Genomic DNA, 14,368 nt, shown 5'->3' with positions numbered 1-14,368 from the left:
GGGTGAGGGGGGAGGCTATTCCTATTAAAAAAAAAAAATCAATAAAAATATTTCCAATACTGTCCAACATTAACTACATACATACCTTTGTTATTGGAGGCACGTGGCAGGTTCATTTACAGTAAGACACCATCAAATTAGATAAGTAAGTGAACCCTTATCTGGAGGTGAAAGCAACTATGACGCAGCTAATTCAATAAAAGATCGACAGCTCCCAACTTGGGTAGGAAAGTTTTATGCAGAATGTGACGTGGATGTCCCCAGGTGAACTGACTGGTAAGGCGAGTCCCCAGCAATCATGCCTGATGGCCTTTCCTAGTATTTGACGCTGTACATCTGAAAGACTCGTACTGTCACGGACGTGGTTTGTGTACCCAATGTGCCACAGACCGTGGAGAGCCTGGAGTGGCGTGACCAAGCAAGCACCAGACTGTTCACTAGAGCCTCTGATGATGAGGTTAGGCTTGGCTCCCGGGGAACGCCAGGTACCACTCCAGGACAGACCAACGGAACAGGCTGGATAGCGCAGCAGGCGGGATGTGCACCAGAGCGCAGCAGGCGGGATGTGCACCAGAGCGCAGCAGGGACTGGTATGCAACCTTACACAACGTAGACTGCAGAACAGGAAGGTTGCTCAGGCACCTCCCCAGTGGGGAGGAAGCAACATATACATAATGCCTCCCAGCCATTGGCTGGGGAGGAAATAGCAAGTGCACGCGCTAGCCCTTTAAGAGGGCGGGAGAGTGCGCATGCCCTAAGGACATGGCTGGAAGCATGCAAAGCACGGGGAAGGGAAGAACCGACCGCAGCGCGGGTGAGTGAAGTGACATACCTGAGATCCTGCCTTTCGCTGTGGATTTCTCCCCAAGTTAAATCTGCAGTGAAATCTACAAACAGGAATAAACAATGCTGAAGATTTCACAAGCCGCAACTTCCAGGCGTGCCAAAAAATCTTCTGCAGCGCATGGATGAGAATTGTGACATCTCAGACACTTGCCAGCTACTGTATTCGTCTATGGATTACACCTGTACACATCTGAGGATATAATCCAGAGCGATCCCATCTAGTGTGGACTTACCGCAGTGAGGTTTGCGGATATGGTCAGTGGTAGTACGCTGTATGTAGCCTTTTACCGCAGCAAGGCTATATTTGGAATAGTTGTCAGGATTCAAACCCAGCAGCTCTTGTGCATCAGGCGGCAGCTCTTCCCTATCAGCTATTCAGCTCACTTTTGAATAGATATATTAAAAATCAGTAGATCGTCAATACATGAAAACATTCTCTTTATTACAATTATATCAGGCATACGCATACGGAGTCTGGTGTGTATCCTCGCTGCATTACCTATGTATGGACAGAAGACACCACTGCACCCTCCAAACCAAGGAGAATCTGGACTCTTCACCATACAGAATCTGCACGAGGTTGTCACGGCCAACAACATAACAAGATGGCCAAAGTCTATGTCCTATCATGAAGCTGACGACTACACCCCGAACCTTGACCTGTGTCAGGACCATGCGCCATCAGTTCTCTCAATCTTGGAACGAACTCTTAAAATAACTCGTAACTTTTCTTTAATTGCTTGATTTTCTCATCTAGGAAGCAAAATAAAAGAAAAATTAGTAGCAGCAAACGCCATTCTTTATCTTTCACAGCATAATAAAACAATAAAATAAAACATCAATGTTGTGTCATACACGTTCCATCTACTAATACACATTGCATCAGTACATGGAACTGATTTTGGGTTCCAGGTAAAAGGCATTTAACCCCTTTACCCCCAAGGGTGGTTTGCACGTTAATGACCGGGCCAATTTTTACAATTCTGACCACTGTCCCTTTATGAGGTAATAACTCTGGAACGCTTCCATGGATCCCAGTGATTCTGAGTTTGTTTTCTTGTGACATATTGCACTTCATGATAGTGGTAAAATTTCTTTGATATTACTTTCGTTTATTTGTGAAAAAAATTGGAAATTTGGCAAAAATTTTGAAAATTTTGCAATTTACCAACTTTGAATTTTCATGCCCTTTATATGACAGAGATATGTTACACAAAATACTTACCGTATATACTCGAGTATAAGCTGAGATTTTCAGCCCCAAAAATGGGTTGAAAGTGCCCCTCTCGGCTTATACTCGAGTCATGGAAGGCAGGGGAGTCGGCGGGTGAGGGGGAGCGACGCCTGTCAAATACTCACCTGCTCCCAGCGCGATCCCTGCATATCCCACGGTCTTCGGGCGCGGCAGCTTCTTCTCCTGTTCAGCGGTCACATGGTACCGCTCATTAAAGTTATGACTATGGACTCCACTCCTATGGGGGTGGAGCCGCATATTCATTACTGTAATGAGTAGTGCCATGTGACCGCTCACTACAGGAAGAAGCTGCCGCTCCCGGAGACGTGGGACATGCGGGGACCGTGTCAGGAGTGCCAGGAGCAGGTGAGTATGTCATATTCACCTTTCCACGTTCCACCGCCGCATTGTCTTCCATGTCCTCTGCAGTGACTGTGCAGGTCAGAGGGCGCGATGACGTATTAGTGTGTGCGCTGCCCTCTGCCTGAACAGTCAGTGCGGAGAGATGGGACGCTGAGTAGCAGCGGGTAGCGAAGAGAGGCGAGTATGTCATTTTTTAATTTTTTTTTTTTTAATGCAGCAGCAGCATTGCATGTGGCACAATGTTATATGGAGCATCTATGGGGCCATAAAGAACTGCATGGAGCATTATATGGAGCCATAAAGAACTGCATGGAGCATTATATGGAGCATCTATGGGGCCATAAAGAACTGCATGGAGCATTATATGGAGCGTCTATGGGGCCATAAAGAACTGCATGGAGCATTATATGGGGCAAGTTATGGGGCCAGAAAGAACTGCATGGAGCATTATATGGAGCATCTATGGGGCCATAACTGCATGGAGCATTATATGGGGCCATAAAGAACTGCATGGAGCATTATAAGGGGGCATAAGGAACTGCATGGAGCATTATATGGGGCATCTATGGGGCCATAAAGAACTGCATGGAGCATTATATGGAGCGTCTATGGGGCCATAAAGAACTGCATGGAGCATTATATGGGGCAAGTTATGGGGCCAGAAAGAACTGCATGGAGCATTATATGGAGCATCTATGGGGCCATAACTGCATGGAGCATTATATGGGGCATCTATGGGGCCATAAAGAACTGCATGGAGCATTATATGGAGCATCTATGGGGCCATAAAGAACTGCATGGAGCATTATATGGGGCAAGTTATGGGGCCATAAAGAACTGCATGGAGCATTATAAGGGGGCATAAAGAACTGCATGGAGCATTATATGGGGCATATTTGCATATGGAGCACCTTATGGGGCCATAATGAACTGTATGGAGCATTATATGGGGCCTATTTTGTATGGAGCCATAATTGTTATGATAGGCAATTCAGTACCACAATGGACATAGCGGTCAGAGCACATACAGTGATCTGATAATAACCCAAAATCATAGAACGAGCTCTGAGACGTGGGAACTCTGCAGACCGCAATCCCTAATCCTCTCCAAACAAACACTAGAGGCAGCCGTGGATTGCGCCTAACTCTGCCTATGCAACTCGGCACAGCCTGAGAAACTAACTAGCCTGAAGATAGAAAATAAGCCTACCTTGCCTCAGAGAAATACCCCAAAGGAAAAGGCAGCCCCCCACATATAATGACTGTGAGTAAGATGAAAAGACAAACGTAGGGATGAAATAGATTCAGCAAAGTGAGGCCCGACTTTCCTAACAGAGCGAGGATAGGAAAGATAACTTTGCGGTCTACACAAAACCCTAAAGAAAACCACGCAAAGGGGGCAAAAAGACCATCCGTACCGAACTAACGGCACAGAGGTACACCCTTTGCGTCCCAGAGCTTCCAGCAAAACAATTAGACAAGCTGGACAGAAAAAATAGCAAACAAATAGCAAAGAAGAACTTAGCTATGCATAGCAGCAGGCCACAGGAATGATCCAGGGAAAAACAAGTCCAACACTGGAACATTGACAGGAAGCCAGGATCAAAGCATTAGGTGGAGTTAAGTAGAGCAGTACCTAACGACCTCACCACATCACCTGAGGTAGGAAACTCAGAAACCGCAATACCACTTTCCTCCACCAACAGAAGCTCACAGAGAGAATCAGCCGAAGTACCACTTGTGACCACAGGAGGGAGCCCTGCCACAGAATTCACAACAGTACTCCCCCCCCCCTTGAGGAGGGGTCACCGAACCCTCACCAGAGCCCCCAGGCCGACCAGGATGAGCCACATGAAAGGCACGAACAAGATCGGGAGCATGGACATCAGAGGCAAAAACCCAGGAATTATCTTCCTGAGCATAACCCTTCCATTTAACCAGATACTGGAGTTTCCGTCTTGAAACACGAGAATCCAAAATCTTCTCCACAATATACTCCAACTCCCCCTCCACCAAAAACGGGGCAGGAGGGTCAACAGATGGAACCATAGGTGCCACGTATCTCCGCAACAATGACCTATGGAATACGTTATGTATGGAAAAAGAATCTGGAAGGGTCAGACGAAAAGACACAGGATTAAGAACCTCAGAAATCCTATACGGACCAATGAAACGAGGTTTAAACTTAGGAGAGGAAACCAAACCAGATCCCCAACACGAAGTCGGGGACCCACACAGCGTCTGCGATTAGCAAAACGTTGAGCCCTCTCCAGGGACAAGGTCAAATTGTCCACTACATGAGTCAAAATCTGCTGCAACCTGTCCACCACAGTATCCACACCAGGACAGTCCGAAGACTAAACCTGTTCTGAAGAGAAACGAGGATGGAATCCAGAGTTGCAGAAAAATGGCGAAACCAAGGTAGCCGAGCTGGCCCGGTTATTAAGGGCGAACTCAGCCAAAGGCAAAAAGGACACCCAGTCATCCTGATCAGCAGAAACAAAACATCTCAGATATGTTTCCAAGGTCTGATTGGTTCGTTCGGTCTGGCCATTAGTCTGAGGATGGAAAGCCGAGGAAAAAGACAAGTCAATGCCCATCCTACCACAAAAGGCTCGCCAAAACCTTGAAACAAACTGGGAACCTCTGTCAGAAACGATATTCTCTGGAATACCATGTAAACGAACCACATGCTGGAAGAACAATGGCACCAAATCAGAGGAGGAAGGCAATTTAGACAAGGGTACCAGATGGACCATCTTAGAAAAGCGATCACAGACCACCCAAATGACTGACATCTTTTGAGAAACGGGAAGATCTGAAATAAAATCCATAGAGATATGTGTCCAAGGTCTCTTCGGGACCGGCAAGGGCAAAAGCAACCCACTGGCACGAGAACAGCAGGGCTTAGCCCGAGCACAAATCCCACAGGACTGCACAAAAGTACGCACATCCCGCGACAGAGATGGCCACCAAAAGGATCTAGCCACTAGCTCTCTGGTACCAAAGATTCCAGGATGACCAGCCAACACCGAACAATGAACCTCAGAGATAACTTTATTCGTCCACCTATCAGGGACAAACAGTTTCTCCGCTGGACAACGATCAGGTTTATTAGCCTGAAATTTTTGCAGCACCCGCCGCAAATCAGGGGAGATGGCAGACACAATTACTCCCTCCTTGAGGATACCCGCCGGCTCAGACAAACCCGGAGAGTCGGGCACAAAACTCCTAGACAGAGAATCCGCCTTCACATTTTTAGAGCCCGGAAGGTACGAAATCACAAAGTCAAAACGGGCAAAAAACAGCGACCAACGAGCCTGTCTAGGATTCAACCGCTTGGCAGACTCGAGATAAGTCAAGTTCTTATGATCAGTCAATACCACCACGCGATGCTTAGCTCCTTCAAGCCAATGACGCCACTCCTCGAATGCCCACTTCATGGCCAGCAACTCTCGGTTGCCCACATCATAATTTCGCTCAGCAGGCGAAAACTTCCTGGAAAAAAAAGCGCATGGTTTAATCACTGAGCAATCAGAACCTCTCTGCGACAAAACAGCCCCTGCTCCAATCTCAGAAGCATCAACCTCGACCTGGAACGGAAGAGAAACATCAGGTTGACACAACACAGGGGCAGAAAAAAAACGACGCTTCAACTCTTGAAAGGCTTCCACAGCAGCAGAAGACCAATTGACCACATCAGCACCCTTCTTGGTCAAATCGGTCAATGGTTTAGCAATACTAGAAAAATTGCAGATGAAGCGACGATAAAAATTAGCAAAGCCCAGGAACTTTTGCAGACTTTTCAGAGATGTCGGCTGAGTCCAATCATGGATGGCTTGGACCTTAACAGGATCCATCTCGATAGTAGAAGGGGAAAAGATGAACCCCAAAAATGAAACCTTCTGCACACCAAAGAGACACTTTGATCCCTTCACAAACAAAGAATTAGCACGCAGGACCTGAAAAACTGTTCTGACCTGCTTCACATGAGACTCCCAATCATCCGAGAAGATCAAAATGTCATCCAAGTACACAATCAGGAATTTATCCAGGTACTCTCGGAAGATGTCATGCATAAAGGACTGAAACACTGATGGAGCATTGGCAAGTCCGAACGGCATCACTAGATACTCAAAATGACCCATCGGGCGTATTAAATGCAGTTTTCCATTCATCGCCTTGCCTGATTCTCACCAGATTATACGCACCACGAAGATCTATCTTGGTGAACCAACTAGCCCCCTTAATCCGAGCAAACAGATCAGATAACAATGGCAAGGGGTACTGAAATTTAACCGTGATCTTATTAAGAAGGCGGTAATCTATACAAGGTCTCAGCGAACCATCCTTCTTGGCTACAAAAAAGAACCCTGCTCCTAATGGCGACGATGACGGGCGAATATACCCCTTCTCCAGGGATTCCTTCATATAACTGCGCATAGCGGTGTGCTCAGGCACGGATAAACTAAACAGTCGACCTTTTGGGAATTTACTACCAGGAATCAAATTGATAGCACAATCACAATCCCTATGCGGAGGTAGGATATCGGACTTGGGCTCATCAAATACATCCCGGTAATCAGACAAGAACTCTGGGACCTCAGAAGGGGTGGATGACGAAATTGACAGAAATGGAACATCACCATGTACCCTCTGACAACCCCAGCTGGACACCGACATGGATTTCCAATCTAATACTGGATTATGGACTTGTAGCCATGGCAACCCCAACACGACCACATCATGCAGATTATGCAACACCAGAAAGCGAATAACCTCCTGATGTGCAGGAGCCATGCACATGGTCAGCTGGGTGCAGTACTGAGGCTTATTCTTGGCCAAAGGTGTAGCATCAATTCCTCTCAATGGAATAGGACACTGCAAGGGCTCCAAGAAAAACCCACAACGCTTAGCATACTCCAAGTCCATCAAATTCAGGGCAGCGCCTGAATCCACAAATGCCATGACAGAAAACGATGACAAAGAGCAGATCAAGGTAACGGACAGAAGAAATTTTGACTGTACCGTACCAATGGTGGCAGACCTAGCGAACCGCTTAGAGCACTTAGGACAATCAGAGATGGCATGAGTGGAATCACCACAGTAGAAACACAGACCATTCAGACGTCTGTGTTCTTGCCGTTCAACTCTGGTCAAAGTCCTATCGCACTGCATAGGCTTAGGTTTAATCTCAGGTAATACCGCCAAATGGTGCACAGATTTACGCTCACGCAAGCGTCGACCGATCTGAATGGCCAAAGACATAGATTCATTCAGACCAGCAGGCATAGGAAATCCCACCATGACATCTTTAAGGGCTTCAGAGAGACCCTTTCTGAAAATCGCTGCGAGCGCAGCTTCATTCCATTGAGTGAGTACAGACCACTTTCTAAATTTCTGACAATATACCTCTATCTCATCCTGACCCTGACACAAAGCCAGCAAATTTTTCTCTGCCTGATCCACTGAATTAGGCTCATCGTACAGCAATCTGAGCGCCAGGAAAAACGCATCAATATTACATAATGCAGGATCTCCTGGTGCAAGGGAAAATGCCCAGTCTTGAGAGTCGCCACACAAAAAAGAAATAATAATTCTCACTTGTTGAGCTGGGTCACCAGAGGAGTGAGGTTTCAAGGCCAGAAACAGTTTGCAATTATTTCTGAAATTCACAAACTTGACTCTATCACCATAAAACAAATCAGGAATAGGAATTCTTGGTTCAAACATAGGCTTCTGAACCAGCAAATCTTGAATCTTTTGTACATTTATAACGAGATTATCCATTGAAGAGCACAGACCCTGAATGTCCATGTCCACACCTGTGTCCTGAACCACCCAAATGTCTAGGGGAAAAAAAAGGCAAAACACAGTGCAAAGAAAAAAAAATGGTCTCAGAACTTCTTTTTTCCCTCTATTGAGAATCATTAGTACTTTTGGCTTCCTGTACTGTTATGATAGGCAATTCAGTACCACAATGGACATAGCGGTCAGAGCACATACAGTGATCTGATAATAACCCAAAATCATAGAACGAGCTCTGAGACGTGGGAACTCTGCAGACCGCAATCCCTAATCCTCTTCAAACAAACACTAGAGGCAGTCGTGGATTGCGCCTAACTCTGCCTATGCAACTCGGCACAGCCTGAGAAACTAACTAGCCTGAAGATAGAAAATAAGCCTACCTTGCCTCAGAGAAATACCCCAAAGGAAAAGGCAGCCCCCCACATATAATGACTGTGAGTAAGATGAAAAGACAAACGTAGGGATGAAATAGATTCAGCAAAGTGAGGTCCGACTTTCCTAACAGAGCGAGGATAGGAAAGATAACTTTGCGGTCTACACAAAACCCTAAAGAAAACCACGCAAAGGGGGCAAAAAGACCCTCCGTACCGAACTAACGGCACAGAGGTACACCCTTTGCGTCCCAGAGCTTCCAGCAAAACAATTAGACAAGCTGGACAGAAAAAATAGCAAACAAATAGCAAAGAAGAACTTAGCTATGCATAGCAGCAGGCCACAGGAATGATCCAGGGAAAAACAAGTCCAACACTGGAACATTGACAGGAAGCCAGGATCAAAGCATTAGGTGGAGTTAAGTAGAGCAGTACCTAACGACCTCACCACATCACCTGAGGTAGGAAACTCAGAAGCCGCAATACCACTTTCCTCCACCAACAGAAGCTCACAGAGAGAATCAGCCGAAGTACCACTTGTGACCACAGGAGGGAGCCCTGCCACAGAATTCACAACACATAATGAATTGTATGGAGCATTATATGGGGCCTATTTTGTATGGAGCATCTTATGGGGCCCATCATGAACTGTATGGAGCATTATATGGGGCTCCTGATTCAATATGGATATTCAAAAACACTTAACCTACTGACGACTCAATTAATTTTACTTTTATTGGCATCTATTTTTATTTTTGACATTTACCAGTAGCTATAGTTTTATCATATGTCCATAGACAGTGTTGTGCACACCTCACAATAGTCATGTGAAACCAAACTCCCCATACAAAAATTCTGCAGGAAAAAGAGGCTTAGGCAAAATTTACAAATATAATAAAAATATATTTTTAATGAAGAATAATTAAAAGACAATATTCAACAGGAAATCCTCTTTATAAAAAAATTGCTGGAAACAACATACATGCAGGACAAACCTCAATATAGTAAATATATATATGTCACGTCCCCCGCCGTCAGCTTCCCTGCACTGACTGTCAGCGCCGGCCGTAAAGCAGAGCACAGCGGTGACGTCACCGCTGTTACTGCCGGCGCTGACATAGTCAGTGCAGGGAAGCTGACGGCGGGGGACGTGACAGACATCAGAATGTGAGTATGTAGTGTTTTTTGTTTTTTTTTTACTTTTACAATGGTAACCAGGGTAAATATCGGGTTACTAAGCGCGGCCCTGGACTTAGTAACCCGATGTTTACCCTGGTTACCCGGGTGCTGCAGGGGGACTTCGGCATCGTTGAAGACAGTTTCAACGATGCCGAAGTCGTTCTCCTGATCGTTGGTCGCTGGAGAGAGCTGTCTGTGTGACAGCTCCCCAGCGACCACAACACGACTTACCAACGATCACGGCCAGGTCGTATCGCTGGTCGTGATCGTTGGTAAGTTGTTTAGTGTGACTAAAGCTTTAGATGCAAAGTGAGAGGAAAGTTCAGCATGGACGTGCTGCTCAAGGAGTTTTGATGCAAATGGGAGCAAAGATATGGGGCGATAGCTGGACATAGCGCTTGGGTCAAGGGATGGCTTTTTGAGGGTAGGTGTGAATGTGGCATGTTTGAAAGCAGTGGGGATGGTACCAGAAGTTAGTGAAAGGTTGAAGAGATGGGTTAGGGATGGGATTAGTGTGGTGGTGAGGTTGGGGAGGAGGTGGGATGGGGTCAAGCGCACAAGTGGGGAGGTGTGATTTGGAGAGAAGATGAGCATGCTCCCCTTCAGTGATTTTGGAGAGGGAAGTTATAGGTTTGGGCATTAGTCTGGTATACAAAGGGGTTGTGGCGATTTGACGACAAAGTCTTGCATTGTTTGGTCTATCTTATTTTTGAAGTGCGTGGCAAAGTCCTCGACAACGATTAGGGAACTCGGAAAGGGCAGTCGTGGGCGGAGGAGAGACTTAAAAGTGTTGAACAACTGTTTGGGGTTGTGGGATAAGGAAGATACGAGGGTTGTGAAGTAGGCCTGTTTAGCAGAGGTGAGAGCGGATTTGTATGCGACTGTTGCTTGTTTGAGTGCAGTGAAATCCTCTTGCGAATGTGTTTTCTTCCAACGCCGTTCTGCAATTCTAGATACTTGCCGAAGCTTTTTACTGATGTTATTGTGCCAGGGTTGTCTATTGGTTCGTCGCACTCTGCTATGCATGACAGGGGTGACCATGTTGATAGCTGATACAAGAATGGCATTGAAGAAAGCAGTGGCAGTGTCTGTGTCGTGGAGTGAGGATATGGATGCTAGTGGTAGGATAGAGTCAGAGTGTGTGGGTGTCTAGGTGTGCAAGGTTCCTGCGTGGGTGCGCATGTTGCTGGACATGGGTGACAGGTGAGGAGGACAGGGATGAGTACACGGTGGTCAGATAGAGGGAGAGGGGAGGTTGTGAAGTTAGATAGGGATAAGAAACGGGTGAAGACAAGGTCTAATGTATGTCCGTCTGTGTGGGTGGATGAGGAGGACCACTGAGTAAGTCCAAAGGATGAAGTAAGGAACAGGGGTTTGGAGGCTGCAGACTGGTGGGTGTCAATGGGGGATGTGGAAATCACCCATAATGATGGTGGGAATGTCAGCAGAGAGAAAGTGAAGGAGCCAGGTGGAGAACTGGTCAATAAAGGCAGTGGTCGGGCCCGGAGGTCGGTATATGACAGCCATTTGAAGGTTGTAGGAGGAGTAGATGCGGACAGTGTGGACTTCAAAGGAAGGGAGGATAAGGGAGGGTAGAGGTGGGATTAGATTAAAAGGTACAGTTGGAAAAAGAAGAAGGCCCACTCCTCCACCATGTTTATTGCCAGGGCGAGGAGTGTGGGTGAAGTGGAATGCTAAATTTGGGGCCAAAATAAAAAAATTTTGTGGGGAATTTTTTATGGCTCAACATTATAAACTTCTGTGAAACACCTGCGGGTTCAATGTGCTCACCACACATCTAGATCAGCTTCCTCAGGTGTCTAGTTTCCAAAATGGTGTCATTTGTGGGAGCTCTCCACTGTTTAGACACATCAGGGGTTCTTCAAATGCGACATGGCGTCCGCCAATTGTTCCAGCAAATTTTGCATTCACAAAGTCAAATGACACTCCTTCCCTTCCGAGCTCTGCCATGCGCCTAAACAGTGCCGTCACTTGTGGGGGATTTTCATTGTTTAGGAATATCAGGGGCTCTAAAAATGCTACATGGCGTCTGCCAATTGTTCCAGCAAATTTTGCATTCAAAAAGTCAAATGGCGCTCCTTCCCTTCCGAGCTCTGCCGTGCGCCCAAACAGTGGTTTTCTCCCTCACATGGGGTATCAGCATGCTCAGCAGAAATTACAAAACAAATTTTGGGGTTCATTTTTTCCTGTTACCTTTGTCAAAATAAAAAAAAAATTGGATCTGAAGTCAATTTTTTGTTAAAAAAGTTAAATGTTAAAAGGGTTATTAACCCCTTTCTGCCATCGGACGTACTATCCCGTCCATGTGACCTGGGACTTAATTCTCATGGACGGGATAGTACGTCCAACGCGATCAGCCGCGCTCATGGGGGGAGCGCGGCCCATTGCGGCCGGGTGTCAGCTGATTATCACAGCTGACATCCGGCACTATGTGCCAAGAGCGGTCACAGACCACTCCCGGCAATTTAATCCCCAGAACACTGCGATCAAACATGATCGCAGCATTCCGGCGGCATAGGGAATCATCGGGCAAGGAGGGGGCTTCCTGCATGCTTCCCCGAGACACTCAGAACAATGCAATGTGATTGCTTTGTTCCTAGGGTCTCTTCCTGTCTCCTCCCTGCAGGCCTCCGGATCCAAGATGGCCGCGGGGTCCTGCAGGGAGGTGGCTAGTCAGAGCCTGCTGAAAGCAGGCACTGAGAAGCCTCCTACACTGCCTGTCAGATAGCTGATCTGACACAGTGCTGTGCAAAGTGTCAGATTAGCGATCTGACTTTATATAGTGATGTCCCACCCTGGGGCAATGTAAAAAAAAGTAAAAAAAATAAAACTTGTGTACAAATATATTTTTTTAAAATCCAAAAAAAATAAAAAAATAAAAATATTTTGACAAAACAGGGATTTTTGGGTACTCACCGTAAAATCCTTTTCTCCGGGCCAACCATTGGGGGACACAGGACCATGGGTGTTATGCTGCTGGCACTATGAGGACACTAAGCAAATGCACAAAAAAAATTTAACTCCTCCTCCGCAGTATACATCCTCTGCTGGCTCTATTCTGAACCAGTTCGGTGCCAAAGCAGTAGGAGCTCCAAACAGAATTGCAATATGTCAAAAGGAGAAAAGGATTTTACGGTGAGTACACAAAAATCCCTGTTTCTCCTTCGCCTCATTGGGGGACACAGGACCATGGGATGTCCTAAAGCAGTCCCAACAGGAAAGCATCACAACAGGTGAAACCTCACACACCAAATGCTTAAAAGGTTAATTGATTAAACGAAGCCTACAGATGCGAAACTGTCGATCGCAGGATCTGTCTGCCAAGGGCTGCATCTGAAGAGGCTAGAAGATGAATGTTGTAATGCTTAGCAAATGTGTGAAGACTGGACAAAGTCGCAGCATGCACAGCTCCTAAGCAGTGTCCTTAGTAATGGGAATTAATGATTGGTTGGCCCGGCCTTTATAAGGCTGTTTGTTTCTCTGGATGCCACTCCCCCGGAAGAAGGCTGTAGCGCCGAAACGCGCATTGGGGACGGTGGGCATCACAGGGCTCCAGGCACTTTCAGGTAATTATCATGATCGTATGATTGGATCTAGACACCTTTTGTTTGATTATCTCTAGATGTGGTACACAGCCCTTTTGGAGTTTGCTTGCTCTGGTATATACTTTCCTATTCTAGATCTTACATTACTACTATTATTGGGTATATATAAACTACTGAGCAATTTACTTAATCTCTAATTTTTATACACCTGTTGGTGCCTGGTGCTTATTGTGATCCCACTCATTATTGGCTTAGTTCTGTCACATCCTCGTATTTTATATAATTGTTTACAATAAAGATTTAATATCTTTTTATCTATTGATTCTTGGTGGTGCTTGTTCTCTATACGAGTTTCATACTTATTTGGCACTGAATCCATCCTCTCTCCTCCACATATTTATTCTGATCTTTTGTGGATATAGTCCTTGTGTACACACATGTACACAAGGTCCAAAATGTGAAGAGCCCTTTCAGTACGGTGGACTGGAGCCGGACAGAACGAGGGCAGAACTGTGTCTTCATTCAGATGAAAACCCGAGACGACTTTAGGCAGGAAGGACGGGGACGTCCTGAGCAGGGCCAGACTGGCCATCGGGCAGTTCTGGCAAATGCCAGAAGGGCCGGTGCCACTAGTGGGCCGCTGCACGCTGACTCACCCTTCCCCCCCCCAGCGCCGCCGCATTCAGCTATACTGGTGTGTATGACGCCGGTACAGTGGAATGCAATGATGGAGGAGAGAGCGTCACCTGACGCTCCCTCTCCCATCATTCCCCGCTCTGCCTCTGACACTGCGGGTGCACGCGCACTCACTGTGTCCCAGGCAGTGCAGCGGCAGCCGCCGAGACAGGAGCAGGGAGCACCGCAGGCACGAGGAGAGGTGAGGAGAGTTTTTTTTTTTTTTACTGGACTGTGAGGCCATTCTGGGGGTGGGGGGGGGGGGAAAGAGATGTGGGCTCTACTGTATACTACTATGTGGGCAGTGCTGCATAATACTGTGTGGG

The 14,368-nt window shown here is 46.6% G+C and overlaps 1 protein-coding gene across 2 annotated transcripts in view; it reads right to left on the bottom strand.

The window, feature by feature from the left end:
- Positions 1 to 1,267: 1,267 nt before the first annotated feature.
- Positions 1,268 to 14,368, bottom strand: part of HAUS7 (HAUS augmin like complex subunit 7) — a 104,606-nt gene continuing 91,505 nt past the window's right edge. For both annotated transcript variants that reach the window (XM_069748315.1, XM_069748316.1), the window contains one exon: positions 1,268 to 1,599. In XM_069748315.1, the coding sequence (XP_069604416.1) occupies positions 1,556 to 1,599 (44 nt within the window). In that variant the 3' untranslated portion in view covers positions 1,268 to 1,555. The remainder of the gene's footprint in view (positions 1,600 to 14,368) is intronic.

Source organism: Ranitomeya imitator, chromosome 2 (genome assembly GCF_032444005.1).
Source record: "Ranitomeya imitator isolate aRanImi1 chromosome 2, aRanImi1.pri, whole genome shotgun sequence".
Classification (NCBI taxonomy): domain Eukaryota; kingdom Metazoa; phylum Chordata; class Amphibia; order Anura; family Dendrobatidae; genus Ranitomeya; species Ranitomeya imitator.
This window is presented reverse-complemented; position numbering and strand designations above follow the sequence as displayed.